This window comes from Dama dama, chromosome 12 (assembly GCF_033118175.1).
Source record: "Dama dama isolate Ldn47 chromosome 12, ASM3311817v1, whole genome shotgun sequence".
Lineage (NCBI taxonomy): Eukaryota > Metazoa > Chordata > Mammalia > Artiodactyla > Cervidae > Dama > Dama dama.
Genome location: NC_083692.1, coordinates 43487886 through 43510871, shown reverse-complemented (window position 1 = coordinate 43510871; position 22986 = coordinate 43487886). Strand labels below are relative to the sequence as shown.

At 41.9% G+C, this 22986-nt stretch overlaps 1 protein-coding gene across 1 annotated transcript in view; it reads left to right on the top strand.

The window, feature by feature from the left end:
* Window positions 1-1386, top strand: part of LOC133067208 (aromatase-like) — a 28872-nt gene extending 27486 nt beyond the window's left edge. Inside the window, exon 9 of the mRNA XM_061158377.1 lies at window positions 1138-1386. Coding sequence (XP_061014360.1) covers window positions 1138-1386 — 249 coding nt within the window. The remainder of the gene's footprint in view (window positions 1-1137) is intronic.
* Window positions 1387-22986: the final 21600 nt, after the last annotated feature.

The following is a 22986-nucleotide window of genomic DNA, read 5'->3' as shown; positions in this document are numbered from 1 at the left end:
TTGAAAGAATCAACTGTTAAATCCCCTCTGTATTTGTGTTTGTACATTTCATTCTATTTACTCATCCCTTCCAGCATCATCAGGAGAGAACACAATTCCCCCGGCTAGAACATGCCCATCAGTTCTGTCCTCAAGCCAAGGAAGCTGGCTCTCCAGCTCTTGGAAATGTCTTCATGGAGGGCACATGAGAGATCAAAGTGTGAACAATTCAGGCCCTTAATTTGCCTAAAATGAGATGAAGTTTGTTTAACCAACCCACTCTTCCATTTAAACTTATTACCTTGTCATCATGTAGATTCAGCTATAGCATCATGTATGATGATCAGATGGAAATCAAATGAGAAGAAATGATTTGTTTTTTTTCAGTCTGCCTTTGGTTCTCCAAATGGCCCCACAAGTACTAATCTCTATTCTAAACATGACTTAGTAATTAGAAGAACTCCCACCTTGTTCTTAATTGAGGTGTACTAGAGATTCTACCTCCGTTATGTCAAATTCTAGGAAATTTTTTAAAAATCTGAATTATCCATGTAGTTCCCTCTGTCCCACTTTTCAATTGCCATGTGGAGAAGAGATATGATCTAAATTAAACCAGGTCTCTAATTCATTCTGCCTCTGTATAAGCAACCCATGCCATGTTGCCAATTGGTCTAAAATAACTAAGCATCTATTAGGTGCCAGACACTGAATCCAAATGGGGACAAGACAGATGTGTCTCTTTAAATATTTGCATAACAAAAAATATTTAGATTCTTGGCATTAATAGGACAGGAATCCACACTTTTGCCTAAATTTGTCTTTGTCATCAGGTTATATGACCTGGGACAACAACAGTCTTTGTCTCAGTGACTGGCAGAACAGCAGTAAAGATGTGGTCTTCCCACAGAGCTAGCTGAGTACTTTACATGAAAATGTAGCTGGGAATTATTGAGGTTGTGTCTGTATCACCAAGGGTGAATCAAACTGGAAGGAGAAAGAGTCTTATCTGAATCAGAGTCATCCCTGTCTGTGAGGAAGCAGTATGGCCAAATCACTAAAACCGAGCATTCTGACTGACTGTGTTTTCAGAGTGAATCAAATGGAGATGCATGACTCTAGCCTTTACTACTCTGGCTAATTGTCTGATCTCTTTCCCAGGTTCCTTATAGGTACTTTCAGCCATTTGGCTTTGGGCCTCGGGCCTGTGCGGGAAAGTACATTGCCATGGTGATGATGAAGGTCATCCTGGTCACCCTTCTGAGACGTTTCCACGTGCAGACTCTGCAAGGTCTGTGCGTTGAGAAGATGCAGAAGAAAAATGACTTATCTTTGCATCCAGACAAGACCAGCAACCAGCTGGAAATGATTTTCATCCCAAGAAATTCAGACAAGTGCCTCGAGCACTAAAGAAGTTTGGTCAGTCCCTGCCCCAGAGCACTGCTCGACAGTATTACACACGGGAAACACATCTTTGCCAGGTGGTCCTCCTCACATGAACAACCATGGCCTGTGCCATTTTATAGGCTTACCTCCTGTGGGTTGTCAGCTAGCCAGGAGACACGGTTCATCTGACCAGATCCAAACCAGACACCAGGCTGCAAGAGAAAATAGAGGCCAAGAGTTTGTACAGGAAACTGCAGCCCTAAAGACTCAATTCCACAAAACATGCTTTGAAATAGACAAGCCACCAGCAAAACTCAGCCCAGCTCCTTACTGTCCTACACTGAACTGGGAGCTTTTTAACATCTGGGACAGAAGCACTCAATTTGATTACAAAGGCCAGGCCAACATCTGCGTACCTCAGATCAAACATATCTCCTAGCATGAATAAAACGGTTTCATTTGCTTTTTGGTGGGGGTGGGGGGGACTACAAGATCCATACCCTTGGAGAAATGCTTACAAATTCAGCATTTGACTTTTCCAACAAACTACATTCAATTAACTCTTGTTTATCTACATGCGACTTGTCTGAGGAAAAAGTTAAATTGAAGACTATCCTTTCCGAATTTCTCAATTTATTCCTCTCTTACCTCTGATACAACAAGTGTACATTCAGATATAGGGATACTAAGTACTTATTAATAGCCTGAATAAGATATAATTAGTACCATTCATCTGCCATTCTAAAAAATTCAAACAATGCATTTTAAATTAAATAAAATTCCTCTTCTCATGTCTGCATTGTTGCTTAGCTCCAGGAGTGCAGTAACCAAAAGATAAATTTAGATAATGGCACCTATTAACTCTTACTGAAGCTTCTGTGATTTTCAGGGAGGGTAAGATTCTAAGTGTATATCTAAATCTACAACCCAGTGGGTTCAAATTTCTAAGGAGTGCCCCTTGTACCATTATCCTTCTGTCTCACCATTTCTTCCCTCCTCTTTCTTTCCATGACCCCAAAAGCCAAGAGCAACAAGCATATCAGTAGAGAACATAGCCAGGGTAGAATCCCTACAATCACATTTTATCCTAGCTCCAATTTAACAGTCACCTATGAGATTTAACAGTTAACCTGGTTTACTGAATCACCACTATATATACCATGGGAAAATGCACATCTTGGAAGTTAGCGCCAAATCAAACAGATGAGTGAATTTTCCAAGTATCAATATGACTTTCCTTGTGTATTATTGATATGGCCTTACAAGTGTATCTGCTGAATGCCACATAAAAACTAAAAACTAAATTCATTTACAAACATGTAAATGTTTGCCATTGAGTCAACCTGAATATTCTTCTCATCCTGCTGTTTGGCAGTAGGGCAACAGCTGAGTACAAAATGAGAATGTAAGCTCCTGAAAGTGGAAGCTCTTTTCTTTCTTTTGGAATCCATGCCTGTCCCCTATTCTTACGCCCCATATTTGTGTTTAAGATCAATACCGAATTGACACTCTGGCCCAGAGATATTCTAATTGACCCAGAAATCAAGTAAAGGAGAAGCAGGTATCGTAAAAATTAAAGGATGGGCATTAATAAAGCAGCAAATATTTGAAAATGAAATTATCTAGATTATCTATATGACATAAACATATGCAGAAATATATCTGTGTATCTGGATATATCTGTGTAGTCAGGTCTAGAAAGTGAAAGTGAAAGTCGCTCAGTCATGTCCAACTCTTTGCGATCCCATGGACTACACAGTCCATGGAATTCTCCAGACCAGAATACTGGAGTGGGTAGTCTTTCCCTTTTCCAGGGGATCGTCCCAGGGATCCCAGGGATCAAACCCAGATCTCCCACATTGCAGGCTAATTCTTTTCTTTTATTTATTTAAAAAAAATTTTTTTTTTTTTGCAGGCTAATTCTTTACCAGCTGAGCCATAAGGGAAGCAGTCAGGTCTAGATGAGTATCCAAACACTTCAAAAGCCTGAAAGAAAAGGATTTTAGACTTAATGTATCCTCATTAATTTACTTGGTGATTATTAATGGTTTACTTTGTTTGGCTGGAGCAACACAGTAGAGAAAAACAGACTTTGGATCCCTGTACTTCATCCATCTAATTCTCTTGAACATCTACTGTATTTAATATGCATATATGCAGCCAAGGTCATACTCTGCCTATACAAAGTGAAATGGAAGGTGAATATAGTTGTATATAGATAATGCAGATACAAAAATATGCTCGAGGAAAACTGGGGTGGGGTAGGGGCAAGGGGAGAGGGAAAATATTGGTTAGCATTATCTAAGCAAACTCTCCCAGAAACAAGTTATCTGGGTAATTGTTCAGCTTGTCCCTCTTTTCCCTGTATTACAAACCTCGTAAGTATGTACAGACTTGGCTTAAGGAATATGGAATGTCATTGATTTTTCATTGGGTTGATGAACGTATATTTGAAAATCCTGTTTTCGCATCAGAATTTTGCCTCATTGTTAAGTACTTAATTGTGACTCTGAATGTGCTGTGTATTCTGTCTTCACCAACTCTCAAAGAACTGGAACGTATAAATTATTAGTGAAATGAATACACCTGAGGGCTCTATCATTTTCTGCTTGTGAGGAAAACTGTAGTCTCCCATCTTTGGAAGTTCCAGACACCTGCCTCTGCCTTCTTTGACCTCTTACTCTTCCCACCCCCAAGTGGAAAATCATCTCATTTAGAAAGACTCCACAAAATGGGATTTCCATTACAGCCAGTTGGAAGCTGTCACTTTTCATTTCTAAGCAGCACCCCTCACTACTCATGGTGCTAATGTTCCACAGAAGTGTGTGGCACTGGCCCGCTGGGAAGAGTGCTAGCTGGGCCTCCTCAGTCTCTTGTATTAGTTGATCTCTGGAACTGAATTTCTCATCTGTACTTGCACAAAGACTGGCTAAATTAAACTTTGTCAAAGTATGGAGTTGAATGGAATTTGTGGTACTTTCAGTCAAACTCAGCTCAAAAACAAAGTCAAGCGCTAAGGGCAAAGACAAACTCTCCATGGCTCAACTCAAGATATCACTCATTCTCTTATTGAAGTTTTTAGCAGGTTTTGACCTATGTCTAGGGAGTCACTGCCATACCATTTCCACCAGGTCAACAAGACAAAAGGAATGCAGAGAGATAAGGCAATCTGGTCATCAAACCCAGCCCATCAGGCATATTGCCTCTTTCACCTTCCATCAAGAAAGCATTACAGGAAACCCAAATAGGGGCTCTGTATCAACCTAGGGGGGTGGGATGGGCAGGGAGATGGGAGGGAGGTTCAAAAGGGAGGGGATAGATGAATACCCATGGCTGATTCATGTTGACGTTTGAGAGAAAACAAAATTCTGTAAAGCAATTATTCTTAAATAAAAAAAATAAAAAGAAAAAACATTACAGACTACAAAACAAATTAAAATTCTTATGAGTTTTTATGTTAAAGTTAATTAAAGTTTTTATATTAAAGTTAAAGTTCTTATGAACGATTACTGTAAGAATACCCTTAAATGCACTGTACTTACAGCCTAAAGCAAATTTTTCACAGACTTTAGCATTTTAACTTACTGATAAAACATTTCTTGTAATAAAAATCATAAGTTGCAAGACCTGGAAGCTGAACCTGCAGTCCAGGTGTTTTTTAATGTTTCTTTCACTTACAAATCTACAAATAAGGAGGCAGTGAAGTCTTGACTCTGGGCCCAGCCTTTTTACAAATGTATACTTGGGTCAAATGTTTATTTACTTTCTCATACCTCAGTTTTCTCATCAATCCAACAGGAATAATAAATTCCTCAGAAGGTTGATGTGGCAATTACAAGGGATAATTTAGGTGCCGCTCTCAGCACAGTGTCTGGTATAGGGCAACCTCTCAGTTACCCTTTCACCTGATAATGGCGATGCTAAGTAATTAGGCTAATGATGACACTCTGAAACCTCTTTTCATGCAGTGGAGTGGCAGAAGATGTGCCAGATGCTTCTGCATTCATGATCTCACTTTAAATTTCCTGACAACTCTCACATTAGTATGATTGCCTGGGAAGCCCCACATTGTATTGATGACAAGACAGGGGAGACTTGACCATAAGGACTCAGCCAGTAAAGGAGTTAGAGTCTTGCCCATTTCTCATTCCAAACCCTCAGCCCCTTCACCATGCTGCCTCTCTGCAGCAGGACTCACTGCTGGAAGGCTGAGGAGTCTAGTCCCAGGTTCCTGGCTCTCACCCATGTAATGTTGGGTAAACCCTTTTCAAGTCTCATTTCACCTCATTTTCATCTCATTACCCAAAGAAAATAAGTCAGGAAATATCTTGGTTTCTTCATCCATAAAATCTGGATGATTCTACCTGCCTTACCCACTTCCCATGAATGATTGGAGGCTCTTGCTCAAGATAGGTGTTTCATGGGAAAGTGCTGTCAAACTTCACTTAGTATAAGGTGATGGTATTAACATGTGGATTGCACCAGCTGCCTCAACTGGAAGTTATAGGATTCCATTAAGCTATTACCTAACCACCGGGAACATTCTTAGTTTTGCATAATTTCAATTCATGTGGTACTGAAAGAAAAAAAAGAGTGGAGGAAATAAGTAGTAATTTACTATTATCAGAGGACAAACCAGACCTCATGATGGCCATAAAATCATCTCCATTTTGGCCAAATTGAGAAATGCTAAGAAACCCATTATGATGGAGACAGATATCAGGCAAACTCTTCTTTTGGCAAAGATGTCAGATATGAATGAAATAGTTCCTCATCTGGTTATTTCCAAATATCCAGATATTTAACCCAGCCAGTCATAGGCATGGGGGTTTCCTCTTCTAGCCTAGTTCAGCTTGGATAGATTAGGAGCTGAGAACACTTCATTCTTCTGCCTTTCTTATTTCAGTTTATTGTGAAGTGTGTTCATTCTTTCACACCAAGAAAGCAGTCATAACTGTAAGCACTTTCTTACTGTATTCAGCCCTTTACAAAATTATTTCATTTAATTCTTCCAACAATACTACAGAGCAGATATCACCCCCATTTTACAGATTAATTCTGCCCTTTCAGCCATTAAATTCTTGCTACTGGCTTTGTTAGCGGTTAGCTGTGCTTAGTCACTCAGTTGTGTCTGACTCTTTGTGACGCCATAGACAGGACCCAGCCAGGCTCCTCTGTCCATGGGGATTATCCAGGCAAGAATATTGGAATGGATTGCCTTGCCCTTCTACAGGGGATCTTCCCAAACCAGGGATCGAACCCAGGTCTCCTGCATTGCAGGCAGATTCTTAACTGTCTGAGTCACCAGGGAAGCCCAAGAATACTGGAGTGAGTAGCCTATCTCTCCTCCAGGGAAACTTCCTGACCCAGGAATCAAAATGGGGTCTCCTGCATTGCAGGCAGATTCTTTACCAGCTGAGCTACTTGCTTTGTAGAATTTCTCAAACTTCCCCATACAAACTTCAGCATACATGCTCCGAGTCTCAGGTTCTCTTATCAACACCTGCCCCCTCAAGTTTTTCTTGATCTGCTGAACTTATCTACCTCAGTTATAAAACATACATAAATCTCACAATATTTTCCTCCCTTCAAACATAGCCATTTTCCCAAAGAATTGCTTCAGAAAATTATAAGCATCAGCAAGCAGGACTTGTGGAAGGAAAGGAGGTTCTGCCTTCCAGATACTCCTAAAACAGCAGCATCTCCATTACCTAAAGATGAGGCTGGTCCTACCTGTACAGTGATGTCTAGGTTATAAGGGTTCCCCAGTCAGAATGGCTAGAAGAGCAAGGCACTTAGGATATGTCAGTAGAGCTTGTGGGGAAAAAAGGAGCATGTCTCACCTGTAGGCACTGAACACAGGTTCAACATTCTGAAATACAGTTATCAACCAAACCAAGTCATCCATGAGCTGTACTGGCTCACTAGTACCTCCCCTCCCATGGGAAATTAACACTTTTCCTGACCATCAACACGTTCCCTCAAGCAAGCTTACCACCTTCCACAAACAGAGATGCATGCATTTACTACTCGTTGTTGTTCAATCAGTTAAGTTGTATCCGACTCTTTGCAACCCCATGGACTGCAGCACACCAGGCTTCCGTGACCCTCACTATTCCTGGAGTTTACTCAAACTCGTGTCCATTGGGTTGGTGATGCCACCCAACCATCTCATCCTCTGTGGTCCCCTTCTCCTCCTGCCCTCAATCTTTCCCAGCATCATGGTCTTTTCCAATGATTTGGCTTCTTGCATCAGGTGGCCAAAGTATTGGAGCTTCAGCATCAGTATCAGTCCTTCCAATGAATATTCAGGACTGATTTCCTTTAGGATTGACTCGTTTGATCTCCTTACAGTCCAAGGGACTCTCAAGAGTCTTCTCCAACACCACAGTTCAAAACCGCCAATACTTTGGTGCTCAGCCTTCTTTATGGTCCAACTCTCACATCCATACATGACTACTGGAAAAATCATAGCTTTGACTATATGGACCATTGTTGCAAAGTGATGTCTCTGCTTTTTAAATGCTGTCTAGGTTTGTCACAGCTTTTCTTCCAAGGAGCAAATATCTTTTAAGTTCATGTCTGTGGTCACTGTCCACAGTGATTTTGGAGCCCAAGAAAATAAAGTCTCTCACGGCTTCCATCTTTCCCCCCATCTATTTGCCATGATGGGACCAGATGCCATGATCTTAGTTTTCTGAATGTTGAGTTTTAAGCCACCTTTTTCACTCTCCTCTTTCACCTTCCAGAAGAGGCCCTTTAGTTCCTCTTCACTTTCTGCCACTAGGGCGGTACTTTATGCCTATCTGAGGTTGTTGATATTTGTCCTGGCCACCTTGATTCCAGTTTGTGATTCATCCTGGAATCAGGATGTGATTCAGCCAAGCACTTCTCATTATGTACTCTGCATAGAAGTTAAATAAGCAGGGTGATAAAATACAGCCTTGACACTGATCTGTTATTCCTATCTCTTTAAGAAATTTTCACAGTTTGCACCAACTGGAGCTGGGAGGAGAGAACTGCTCACCGCCAGAAAAAAAAAAAAAAAAAAAAGAACTTTTCAGTTTGCTGTGATCCACACAGTCAAAGGCTTTAGTGAAATCAATGAAACAGAAGTTGATGTTTTTCTGAAATTCTCTTGCTTTTTCTATGATCCAGTGGATTTTGGCAATTTGATCTCTGGTTCCTCTGACTTTTCTAAATTGAGCTTGTACATCTGGAAGTTCTCAGTTCATGTACTGTGCAAGCCTAGCTTGAAGGATTTTGAGCATAATCTTGCTACTATGTGAAATGAATGCAATTGTATGGTAGTTTGAACATTCTTTGGCAATGTCTTTCTTTGGGAATGGAATGAAAACTGACCCTTTCCAGTCACTGGCCACTGATGAGTTTTCTGAATTTGCTAGCATATTGAGCACAGCACTTTAACAGCATTATCTTTTAAGATTTTAAATAGGTCAGCTGGAATTCCATCACCTTCATTAACTTTGTTCATAGTAATGCTTCCATATGGCCCACTTGACTTCACAGTCCAGGATGTCTGGCTCCAGGTGAGTGACCACATTATTGTGGTAATCTGGCTCATCAAGATTTTTTTTTTTACAGCTCTTCTGTGTAGTCTTGCCACCTCTTCCTAATCTCTTCTACTTCTGTAGGTCCATACCATCTTTGTCCTTTATTGTGCAAATTATCCCCAAACTCACCACCATTATTATTTATTATGCTCGTGGATTCTGGGGTTTAGGAATTTAGACACAGTACATCAAGAATGGCTTGCCTCTGCTCCATGATGTTGTTGGAGGTAGCTGGAAAACCTGAACTCCAAAGGCTGGAATCTTCTGAAGGCTCCTTTACTCACATACATCACATACATCTGCCACTGGGAGCCTCAGATCCCATACATGTGGCCAGTTGGGCTTCCTTACAGGATGGTGGCTGCCTGGATTAAGTACCGTACTTCTCACTTTGTTCCTACTGAGTAGCTTATAGGGAGATGGTATGAGACTGAATAAAAACTCTGTATCTCAATCATAACTTTTCACTACTTTCAGCATCTACTGATGATTTTTGCCTACAGCAATTCATGTAGTATTGTTGGAAACTCTATTTTTAAATACCAGTTTACTTCACAGACAACTACATTTCTTCAAGAAGTTCAAAATCCAAACAGACTACAGGTTAAATCGCAGAGACATAGAATCCCTCTTGCTCACAAAACTTCAGCATTGATAAAGCCTCTTGTTTTTCTAGTTTCACAATCTTTGTCAATCCAATAGGCTACCAAAAATGATACCTCACTATACATTTAATTATACTTCTATTATTATACACTGAAGTTGAGCATCTTTTCATGTTTGAACCATTTATATTTCCTTTTTGATAACTGCTCATATCACTTTTCCATTTCATGGTTACTTGCAGGATGCTTTTTATATATGGGCTTCCCTGATAGCTCAGTTGGTAAAGAATTCACCTGCACTGCAGGAGACACCAGTTCGATAGGTGGATCAGGAAGATCAGCTGGAGAAGGAATAGGTTACCCACTCTAGTAATCTTGGGCTTCAGTTGTAGCTCAGGTAATAAAGAATCTGCCTGCAAAAACACTCTCCAACATAAATCACAGCAAGATCTTCTATGACCCACCTCCCAGAATATTGGAAATAAAAGCAAAACTAAACAAATGGGACCAAATGAAACTTAAAAGCTTTTGCACTACAAAGGAAACTATAAGTAATGTGAAAAGGCAGCCCTCAGATTGGGAGAAAATAATAGCAAATGAAGAAACAGACAAAGGATTAATCTCAAAAATATACAAGCAACTCCTGCAGCTCAATTCCAGAAAAATAAATGACCCAATCAAAAAATGGGCCAAAGAACTAAACAGACATTTCTCCAAAGAAGACATACAGATGGCTAACAAACACATGAAAAGATGCTCAACATCACTCATTATCAGAGAAATGCAAATCAAAACCACAATGAGGTACCATTACACGCCAGTCAGGATGGCTGCTATCCAAAAGTCTACAAGCAATAAATGCTGGAGAGGGTGTGGAGAAAAGGGAACCCTCTTACACTGTTGGTGGGAATGCAAACTAGTACAGCCAATATGGAAAACAGTGTGGAGATTTCTTAAAAAACTGGAAATAGAACTGCCATATGACCCAGCAATCCCACTTCTGGGCATACACACTGAGGAAACCAGATCTGAAAGAGACACTTTAAAATGTCTGTCCATCGCAGCACTGTTTATAATAGCCAGGACATGGAAGCAACCTAGATGCCCATCAGCAGATGAATGGATAAGGAAGCTGTGGTACATATACACCATGGAATATTACTCAGCCATTAAAAAGAATTCATTTGAATCAGTTCTAATGAGATGGATGAAACTGGAGGCCATTATACAGAGTGAAGTAAGCCAGAAAGATAAAGAACATTACAGCATACTAACACATATATATGGAATTTAGAAAGATGGTAATGATAACCCTATATGCAAAACAGAAAAAGAGACACAGAAGTACAGAACAGACTTTTGAACTCTGTGGGAGAAGGTGAGGGTGGGATGTTTCAAAAGAACAGCATGTATACTATCTATGGTGAAACAGATCACCAGCCCAGGTGGGATGCATGAGACAAGTGCTCGGGGCTGGTGCACTGGGAAGACCCAGAGGAATCGGGTGGAGAGGGAGGTGGGAGGGGGGATCGGGATGGGGAATACGTGTAAATCTATGGCTGATTCATATCAATGTATGACAAAACCCACTGAAATGTTGTGAAGTAATTAGCCTCCAACTAAAAAAAAAAAAAAAAAAAGAATCTGCCTGCAATGTGGGAGACCTGGGTTTGATCCCTGGGTTGGGAAGATCCCCTGGAGAAGGGAAAGGCTACCCACTCCAGTATTCTGGCCTGAAGAATTCCATGAACTGTACAGTCCATGGGGTTGCAAAGAGTCAGTCACAACTGAGTGACTTTCACTCACTTTTATATATGCAGAAGTAATTATTGTATAAAGAAATATATTACGGAAGATAGCTCTTTATCAGTTACACAGGTGGCAAGCATTTTTCTCAGCTTTGTATTTGCCCTTTTTCTTTTAATTTTGCTTGAAAATTCTTTCTCATGCACACTTGTTTTTATTTCTATATAGTGGAACTTACTAATTGTATGTGGTTTATTAAAAGATTATTTCACATTCTGCTATTATTAATCAAATCATTCATATTTTCACATATTACATTTATTATTTTATTCTTTATGAAGTTTTTTTTTTTGGTCTACCTGGAATTTGCCGTTAAAGGTGAGTTAGAGATGCAATTTTTCTTTTCATATAATGATGTATTTAATAGTTGTCTGAACATCATTTAATGAATAATTTACCTTTTCCCTACCTGATACAACTTTTATAATGTAATAAATTCCAGCATGTATTTGCCTTACTTTTTAGTCTATATTAGTGACACAGTCATGTTTTAATTCTCATAGCTTTATAATATTATAATATTTGGTTTGACCAGTATGTTTTCATTATAATTTTTCTAAAAATATGCTTCTTTTTCATGTGAACTTAGATTCAGGTTATATGCAGAAAAATGTGACTTTAATCATATAAATAGATATACATCAAAAACACATTTAGAATGCTATGTTAAGCCACACCAAAGAGGATACCATAAAAGTGTTGAGCAGTGGAAAGGTCTGATACGTTTGAACTTCTATGGATTTGAAAATACTTTGCTACTGATACATCTATATGAAAAGATGTAAAGTCTCCCTAAATTAATCTAGAAATATATTACTTTCATGATAACATTTATATGGGGAATATTTGATCTGCTTCTAACTATTGTAAATGAATTAATTTTTCCCACCGTATCTTCTAATTACAGCTTCTATATAGTTAAGTTTTTATATAAGTACTTCAAGAGTTTATAAGCTCCATAAGTTTATATCACTTAATGGAAGAGAATATTCTTTCTTTCAACATCAGTCACCAACACACTTAGTAGGAAATGAATCTAGGGCTCCACACAAAAGCAAAAGACCACTTTTTGTCCTCTTCTTATCCAGTCTTCAAACAACTTCGTGAGGGAGATGTTATGATAACTCTAATTTTTCAAGAAATATAAAATCAGCACAGTTGTATGGCTTTCTTGACCTCTACAATGTCAATGCTTCTGCTCAGCCAGCTTCAACAACTTTCTCTGTCTCCAGCCAGTTCATCAAGTGACCCCTATCCCAAGGCTTTGTCCCTGCTGTTTGTGGAAACCTACATAGGAAGAAAAGGAAAAAAAGGAGTTCCTTTCAAGTCTTAGAAGAGGCAGAGATAAACTTCATAAAATCCTAGAAAAGAAGCTGAGGCAGATGGACAGAACTCAGGGAAAGAGCCACCTAGAACTCCTAGACGAATGAGTTCCTCAGGAAAGTCAAGCAGGATAGTGGATAATGCCTGGTTAGAGAAGAATGGTCATTACATTTGTTTGTATGTTTATTCTGAATGGTTTTACAATCCTTAAATACATCTTTGGTAAATTTTAAACTGTTGTGTATAATGAAGCTTTGAGTGGTGTTTTATAAAGAAAAATTTGTTTTTATGGAGCTGAAATACCATGAAGCTAATTTTGCAGTTTATCAAAAAGCAACTGTTCTGCAGGGAGTCCCTTGGACAGCAAGGAGATCAGGATCACTCCCAAAGGAAATCAACCCTGACTATTCATTGGAAGGACTGATGCTTAAGCTGAAGCTCCAATACTTTGGCCACCTGACGTGAAGAGCTAACTCATTGGAAAAGACCCTGATGCTGGGAAAGATTGAGGGCAGGAGGAAAAGCCGACAACAGGGGATGAGATGGTAGAATGGCATCGCTGACTCAATGGATGTGAGTCTGAGCAAACTCCAGAACATGGTGAAGAACAGGGAAGCCTGGTGTGCTGCAGTCCACGGGGTCACAAAGAGTTGGACATGACTGAGGGACTCAAGAACAACTGCAGGGAGGCAAGTGAGTCTCTCTTGTGACTTAGCAAACATTTCTGAATGGGACACAGAAAAGGAAGCTTCCATTTGACAGCCACTGAGAGGATAGAGAAGTCTAGACAGGAAACCCATAGTTGTCATTTCTGAATGGAAAAATCTTGAAAAACGACTCAAAGTATTTAAAGTGAAGCATCACAAATAGAACAGGAGCTCTGACCTGACATATGTACTACCATGCTTCTCTTCTGCTATACAATATAATTTTCACATTTTCTCTTACCCAGAGTCCTGCTTTGTTGACTTAAGTATTCACATTCAGTGTAGGGACCACGTGAGCTGACTACAACTCAACGTTCAAACCTGACTGACTTGACTCTTCCACCTTCAAAACTGCTTTCTCCTGTGGCACGAGCTCTCCTTGTTCTCCAGATGCTACAGCCTGTCATCCAAGGCTATGATTTCTACATTCAAACTATTTTTAAATTAACCCTTCCCTCCTACTGCAACATCCCGATCCTGGCCTTTATCCTTGAATTCTGGATTCTCTCATTTATTTGACACATTTTGACTGGGCACTGACCGCTGGTATATTCAGCCACACACTGGGCAGGGGGTAGAGACATGAGGCAGCAGCACCCGCGGACTGGGGAGAGGGCTTATTCACAGAGGGTTTCAGGTGAAACCCTGCAAGTCAAGTCGAGAAGGATGAGAAGCTTCCCTGCTGGGCTTCTTGACACGAACTCTTTCTAATTCAATCCACCATAACTTCTCTTCAGCCTGACTGCTCTCTTTCATTCTTGAGTCAAAGTTTTCAAGTTCCCTCCTTCATCCAGGCAGCTCATCCACCGAATCTGTCTCGCTCTGTGCTCAGAGATACAGATGGGGTGAGATCCAGTCCCTGGCCTTAAGGAGTTCAGAAGGAGAAAGACCAACAGACCCACAAGTACAGAGCTGCCTGAGGCAGGGATAACAGGTGCTCTAGGGACCCAGAGAGGGCATAAGAAGCTCTGCTAGGCACTGGAAAGAGCTGGACTGGGGAGGCGGGGGGAGGGAGCATTTCCAAGCAAACGTGACATTCACACCGGACCCTGAAAGATGAGGAGGTTATCAGCTGGACATGGGGGAAGGCTAGGCAGAGAGCATCCCAGGCAAAGGGAGCTGCAAATGGAAACACACAGAACAAACGGAGGGGTCTGTAACTGCAGTCCCTCTCCATGGTGGGAGAGGAGGTGCACAGTTAGTGGGCTAATGACCCAGATTCTGACCACCTCAGAATGGTCATGATGGCCATATGTTCCCTCCACCAGGTAGATTTATCATTCCTGAGGATGCCTGAGGCAATAACAACTAATAATGAGGTTTCAAATGAATGAAATCCCATGCAGCCACTTCTGACTCATTCCACACGCCCCTGCACTGATATGGCTGGGCTTGTATGGGGCTCAGCAGTCACTGAGAATCAGGCTCTGGGATCAAGGCTCATATTCACAAGTCACAGTGTGGACTGAGGTGGTGTACGTACTAGACTGAGGCATCGGTGACCCCAGCGGCGGCAGTGCTGTCATCTGACGGCTCAGATGAGTTTTCCTCTAGGATTTGCTCTCAGTCGAAGAGAACAGCCTCATTCAAAGTCATGACCCCTTCCCACAGATAACCCACATCCAGTAATAGATGCAGGGAACAAGCCTGGGCCTCCTACCTTTATACAGAACAACTTGAAGGGACCATTCCAGCTCCAGGGCCTCCCGTGGGACTGGCTGACCTCTGTCACATCTGCATGGCACTTCAACTCCCTCTTCCCACCCTGCCGTCTTCATACCACCATAGGTGTGCATCCCAAGAGTACTCCCAGTGCACACACATCTCTGCCCGGGAGCCTGCTTTCCAGAGAAGCTGACCTCAACAGATACCCTAGGTGACTTGGTTCCAATTCAAACAAACCAGATGGTATTAAAACAGTTTCAGAACGACTGTACCAATCTGAAGGAAGTTGGTCAGCCATGGAAAGCCTGGAGAGGTTCACCCAAGCTCTATGCTTGGAAAAGGAGCCTTGTTAAGGCCTCACCAGCTCTGTTCCACCTGGAAGGATGCTTCCCTCCTGGGGACAGAGGCTTGCTGAGATCTGGTGCCGTTAAATGAACCCACATCCTGTAATTAAATCCTCTCTCTCCATTCTCATGCTCAGCAATAGATACTGGGATTCTCATCTGCCTTTCTGTGTACCTGCAGAGACAGTGCCTGAATGTGCAGTCCACCTGGCAGTTACAGTTTCTTACTGTCATCAGCACTTTGACCTTCAGGCTTGGAGCTTGTCTCCACAAACTCCATCAGCCTGGGCGGATTTATTGGTGCTGAGACAGTGAGGGAGACATATGTGCAAGCCCATAAAGCAGAGCTTAAAACTGGGATGATGATCAGTTCACCATGGCAAAGACCTTCTGGGGGTGTCTCAGTGGACAGAAAATCCACTGCTTCTTATGATATGTCAGCTAGACTTTCAAATGTCTATAGACTTAGTTCAGAAGTATACAGAAACAGTTCTGCTTTCCCAATGTAGCCCCTTCTCAGACCAAACTCACTAGGAAACAGACCTCTTTTACCTCAGATGTCAGGGGAGCTGACTGATGGGAGGTTGAAGAGATTTTTCACAAGCAAAGGAAAAGAAATGAGAATTTCTCGAGGAATGAAAAATGACTAAGGCCCTCCTATAAGGACATGTAGTTGGTATATTAAAGCAAGATTTGTATAAGTAATTTTCTTGGAACAAAGGAGACAGTTTCACTGGTAACTGCTTTCTGAGTTCACTTTGAAATCTCAACAGTAAACTGATTGATGCTGATAAAAGTAAAAATTCAATTTTTAAGGAAACACCAGAAAAATTTAAACATAAAGCTTTTTCTCTTTGGCCCCTTTTCTCCTGTGTAGTGTGCACTGTGCATCTGTATTTGTATTAACCAAACCACCCCTCAAAGGCAGAAATACCTGCTTAGCCAGAAAGATCAATTTTTCTCCTTCTGACAGCAATCAGGTAGCTCCTTAGAAGATAACATTCTTTCTTAGCCCTATAATGGACACAAAGACCCATGACTCACCAGGTAGATGTAGACATCTTTGGTGATCTTTATATACAATGCCAACATATAATTCCCCTTAATCATAGTGGTTGGTGCAGGTCAGACTGGTCAGGTAACCTTTGGAGATAATGGACCAAACCTAATGGAAATTCTTAGTTTAAATAATTATTTATGATTTCACCAATGTTATTAGCTATATTACTTGTATCTGCCTATTTCCAAGATTGGGCTTCCCGGGTTCTGCGAGAGGTAAAGAATCCAACCGCCAATGCAAGAGATATAAGAGACTTGGCTTGGATCCCTGGGTCAGGAAGATCCCCTGGAGGAGGGCATGGCAACCCACTCAAGTATTGTTGCCTGAAGAATCCCATGGACAGAGAAGCCTGGTGGGCTACAGTTCATGGGGTCACAATGAGTTGGACACAACTAAAGTGACTGTGCACACATGTATTTCCAAGATTATTGTTCCTGGTATTACTAGATGTGTATCTGAGCCTCAGATAAAATGAATGATGATTAGGCAACCTGAAACTATTATCAAATATATAGTCTTATAAGATCAACCATCTTAACAATGTAACTCTGGATATGGGAAGAAGCAACAAGAGGAAACTATCTCCTGAACCATAACAGGCAGTCCAAAGGCCTACTCCAGTAACAAGTAATAATAAAATCCACCCTTGACATGGGAATAAAGCTTCCTGGCACCTTGGAACAAACTGGTCATGAAACGCCTACCAAACTTGGTTGAAATAAAGACCAAAAGAGACCTCTTTTCAAGGGTCTCTTGACCATCCTTGATGAGGGTGAGGGGTTCAGAGCATAAATCATGAACTGTCACTGCCGAGAGGACCGTGGAGATGAGACAACACTTCCATTCTACAGATAAGTGACCCGAGGACCAGAGAAAGGCTGCAGAGAGTTGGGAGAAGAACCAATGCCTGCTGTAGACAAGTCCCCCAAATACCAGTCTTGGCTCAGAACCTGAGTGGGACCCTAATGCCAGCTCTACTTCCTTCTCTACAACACTGGGAGGTAAGCAGAGAAGAAAGGCAAGATGGCTTGATGGAAGGGACTTCTGAGCCAGACAGACTGGCCAGATCTGCTGCTTTCCAGCTATGCAAATGTTGCTGTCATGGAAACAGAATCTCAGTTTCCCCACCTAAAAAATGAGGAGAGAATGTACCCTACAGGTTGGATGAAGTGAGATGAGGTGCCTAAGAGGCTCAGAGATCCTGCCATTAGAGCATGTGCTCAATCAAGGTTGTGTCCTGCCCACCCTCCCTCTCTCCCTCTGCATCAGGAGCCCCAGCTGGGACCACAGGCAGATTTGGAAACTAATCATGGACGACGTGAGGTGGAACATCCCAGCAGCTAGTTGCATCTCCTGAAAAACATTAATCTGAAGACCTTATGAGAAGAGACTTTAACTATGTACACAGCTGAGGTTGTGGCTCACAGGCAAACTGGGGTTCAGTGGGAAGGGATAGGGAGAAGCAGAGGGATCCTCATTTTGGATCAGCAAAGGCCTGGGGTCACATCAGATACACCCAGGATGTCCAGAAATCTTTGAGGGAAGAGGGAAACATAAAGTAGCTGCTGAGCTATTTTAAATAGCTATTTTAATAGCTGAGCTATTTTAAAAAGCTATTTTAAATAGCTGCCCCCACTGTGGGCCAGCAGGGATGTGAATCAGTAGCAAGATCCATGTGTTCCCATCAATGGGCTCTCCTGGTCTCCTCAGGCTGCTGAGGACTGCAATTGACTCACACCCCACATAATACCAGGAAGAAGTCTACAGGGGCCCTAAGGGTGGGCAACTCCAAGAAGAGCCCATTGGCTATTTCTGTCACCAAAGCCGCTCCTTTCCATTCTTATTTCTCACACACTCTCCTCCATGTACCTTTCAACCCTCCTGTCTGCGCTCCTCTGACTCTCGCTTAAAGGCCATGGCTGATTTATGTCAATGTATGGCAAAAAACACAATATTGTAAAGTAATTAGCCTCCAATTAAAATTAATTAATTAATTAGTTTAAAAAAGGAAAAAAAAAAAAAAAAAGCCAACTTGTACCCAAGGAAGCCTTCTCCCACCTCAATGCCCCTCCTGGAGGAAGCTCTTCTCACCTCGTCAGCTGGAACCTTGTACACATTTGTGGTCCTTTATACTGGCCTGGATCTCTGTCCCATAGCAGACTCTGACTCAGCCTGGGACCCAAGCCTGTGTCCCCAGACACTGTGAGCCTCCTGGTGCAAGAAACACTGAACTAGTCACCTCTGTACCCTCCCCAGTGCCTGACACAGTGTTGGTGTCTTTAAAATGCCAATAAAATGGAATAATTGGGTAGCTGTCTCAACATTCAGAAAACTAAGATCATGGTCCCATCACTTCATGTCAAATAGATGGGGAAACAGTGGAAACAGTGACAGACTTTATTTTGGGGGCTCCAAAATCACTGTAGATGGTGACTGCAGCCATGAAATTAAAAGACATTTGCTCCTTGGAAGAAAAGTTATGAACAACCTAAACAGCTTATTAAAAAGCAGAGACATTACTTTGCCAACAAAGGTGCATCTAGTCAAGGCTATGGTCTTTCCAGTAGTCATGTATGGATATGAGAGTTAGACTATAAGGAAAGCTGAGTGCTGAAGAATTGATGCTTTTGAACTGTGGTATTGGAGAAGACTCTTGAGAGTCCCTTGGACAACAAGGAGATCCATCCAGTCCATCCTAAAGGAAATCAGTCCTGAATATGCTTTGGAAGGATGGATGCTGAAGCTGAAACTCCAATACTTTGTCCAAGTGATGTGAAGAGCTGACTCATTTGAAAAGACCCTGATGCTGGGAAAGATTGAAGGCAGGAGGAGAAGGGGACAACAGAGGATGAGATGGTTGGATGGCATCACCAACTCAGTGGGCATGAGTTTGAGTAAACTCTGGGAGTTGGTGATAGACAGTGAGGCCTGGCGTGCTGCAGCCCATGGGGTCGCGAAGAGTTGGACATGACTGAGTGAATGAACTGAACTGAACTGACTGTCTAATTACTGCACACATGTGCAAGTCTTACCCTCTACATTTCAGTCCCAGAAGCCCACAGTACCCCTTCCCAACCCCGTGACCACCCACACCAACCAGCACACGCACACTGCTGACCCTTCACTGGTTTAAGGCATTTCACTATCTTTGCCGTTTTCCTGATGGCCATGGGTCACATAACACAACCTCCCAGCACTTCTCTGGGATAATCCATCCTTGCAATCCACCCACCTGTAGCTATTCCACAGCGCTAGCTGCACCCAGCACCAACCCTCAAGACCTCTTTGCTTCTTCCTCATGTCCTCAGGTGCTGGAGCTCCCCAAGGCTCCCCGTTCTAAGCAACCCTTCCTACCCAGAAGCACGTGTCTCCGAACCTGTGTGTCCACCTTGTCTCTCTTTGCAGTGCCAGCGGCTCTGACTGTGGACACTCCTGTTAAGAGTGCCCACAGAGGACGGGGGCGCACTTGAAACCACGCGCACAGGGATGAGCGCTGGGTTCTGGAATGCAGACAGTTCTGCAGATAGAAGAGGTGAGGACTTGGGGACTTATTTGTACAGTTCTAGTTCTCTAAAGTTACAGGTAGGTGTTCTAAAGCCAATGTGGCAAATAGGAAGGGTGTCCATGGTTGGCAAAATATTCTGCGAGTGTGTGTACACGTATATCATAATTCAAGATTTTTGAAAAGAACAAATTTGAGGATATGAGCACAACATACTTTTCACTCATACTTTGTACAACATCCCTGCCTGAATCCTGCACATTCTTGCCTTCTTCCCAGTGGCCCTCGGGCTGCTTAGGGCTGCCAGTCCTGGAGCCCACAGTGAAATTAGCAAGGGGAATGCCTACAGAAGCCATACACAGTCCTTCAATCTCAGGATGGAGGTGGAGCCAAGTAGACCCAGAATCACTTTCTTCCACAGGCACACCAAAATTACGACTATTTACAAGCAACTATTGATGAGAAAGATCTGAAGACTAGCAGAAAGGATCTTCTACAACTAAAGATATACAGAAGGAACCACAAGACAGGTAGGAGGGACAGGAGACATGGTTAAGATTCCTACACACTGGGTGGGCAATCTACTAATGAGAGGATGATTATCATTGCTGAGGTGCTCCCCTGTGAGTCAGGGATCTGAACCCCACATTGGATTCCTCAGCCAGTCGTTCTGTACAAGGAAGAGGAGCCCCATGGACTTTTGTAGGTTTTTAATGGCTAAAATCAAATGTATCTATCCATTTAACTTTTATTGAAATATAGTTCATTTATAATGTTGTTAGTTTCAGGTGTAAAGCATAGTCATTCTGTTACAGTTTTACAAATAAATATACATACATACTTTTTAAGATTCCTTTCAATTATAGGTTATTATATGATATTGAGTATAACTCCCTGGGCTTTAAAGTAGGTCCTTGTTGGTCATCTATTTTATATATAATAATGTACATATTTTAATTCCAAACTCCCCTTTAGGATTGATCCTTCCCCTGCTTTCCCCTCTGAAAACCATAAGTTTGTTTTGTATGTCTGTCATCCTGCTTCTGTTTTGTAAATAAATTCATCTGTATCTTTTTTTTTTTTCAATTCCACATATAAAAGCAATATCACATGGTATTTGTCTTTGTCTGATTTACTTAACTTAGTATGATAATGTCTGGGTTCATCCATGTCGCTACAAATGTCATTATTTCATTCTTTTTATGGCTGAGGAATATTGAGTATATATACCATATCTTCTTTATCCACACTTCTTCATGCATACTTCCATGTCTTGGCTATTCTAAATAGTGCTGCTATGAACACTAGGCTGCATGTATATTTTTGAATTAGTTTCCTCTGGACATAAGCCCCAGAAATGGTCCTGCTGGATGATATGGTACCTCTGTTTTTAGTTTTTTAAGGAATCTCCATACTGCTTTCCACAATGGCTACACCAATTTACATTCCCACCAAAAACAGTGTAAGAGGGTTTCTTTTTCTCCACACCCTGTCCATCGTTTATCATTTGCAGACTTCTTTGTGATAGCCACTCTGACTGGAGTGAGGTGATACCTCATTGTAGTTTTGACTTGCATTTCTCTAATAATTACCAATATTGAGAATTTTTTTCATGTGCCTATTGGCTATCTGTCCATCTCTTTGGAGAAATGTCTATTTAGATCTTCTGCCCATTTTTTGATTGGGTTGTTTGGTTTTTTTCAATTGAGTGGCATGAGCTATTTGCATATTTTAGAAATTATTCTGTCAGTCACATGATTTGCAAATATTACTCTCATTCCATAAATGGTTTTTTTTTCTTTGTTTTTGGTTTCCTTTGCTGTGTAAAAACTTTTTAAGTTCAGTTAGGTCCCATTTGTATATTTTTGTTTTTATTTCCACTACTCTAGGAGACAGATCCAAAAATATATTGCTGCAATTTATGTCATAGAGTATTCTGCCTGTATTTTCCTCTAGGAGTTTTAAAGTATCCAATCTTATGTTCAGGTCTTTAACCCATTTTGAGTTTGTTTTTTTAAATGGTGTTAGAGAATGTTATAATTTCATTCTTTTACATGTAGCCGTCTAGTTTTCCCAGCACCACTCTGTGAGGAGACTGTCTTTTCTCCATCATATATTCTTGCTTCTTTTATTGTAGATGAAGTGAGCATAAGTGCATGGGTGTATTTCTGGATTCTCAGCCCTGCAGGACATTTGGCTTTAAGGCCAGTAGGGCTACTTTTGGGAGAGCCAGAGGTCTGTGGCAAATAGAGAATCCAGTTCTAAAGGGTGGACATAAAATCTCACAATCTCACAGACCAAAGATAGAAGCAGTCATTTGAAAGGAGTCTAGGTCAGACCCACTTGCTAACCTTGGAGAGCCTCCCAGAGACACAGGAAGCAACTGAAACTCAGCCTAGGGACTTCGATGCTGGCAGCAGTCATTAATGAGAGCACATCCTACCAAGAAACACTGGTGCTGGTAATCACCATTGTGAAATTCTCTGCCTAGATGATCAGTGCAGGGACCTGCCCTCGCCCACTTGCGAGTCTGCCCGAGTCACAGGAAGTCCCAGTTCACCCAGTATCCCCTGGGTGGGGATACTGCCCCACTGTCCTGCTGCTGAAGGACACTCTGTGCACCCAGCAGCCCAGGAACTGGCCCTCCCTACCAACAGGCCAGCAAAGCCCCAGCAAAGCCCCAGACCTCCAGGATTCTGAAGCTAGTCATCAGACCCAGACCACCCGCCAGAAGGCCTACATTAGCCCTAAATCTGGCCTTACCCACAAGGGGTTAGGCCCTAGCCCTTGCAGGCTGACACAAATTCTGGGTGTCAAACTAGGGCCCTGCTGCCAGAGACCCTGGGACCCAGCTCTACCCAGTAGGGGGCCAGCACTAGTCTTGAGAAGCCCCCCTCTGCCTTGGCACTGCCCACCAGCAGGCTAACACCTAAGGACCTAAGGAAATCTAAGAACCTTCCAACCAGAGACACAGATCCACTCAACCGGTGGGCCACCCCTAGACCTGGGATCTGGCCTTACTCATCAGTAGGTGGACA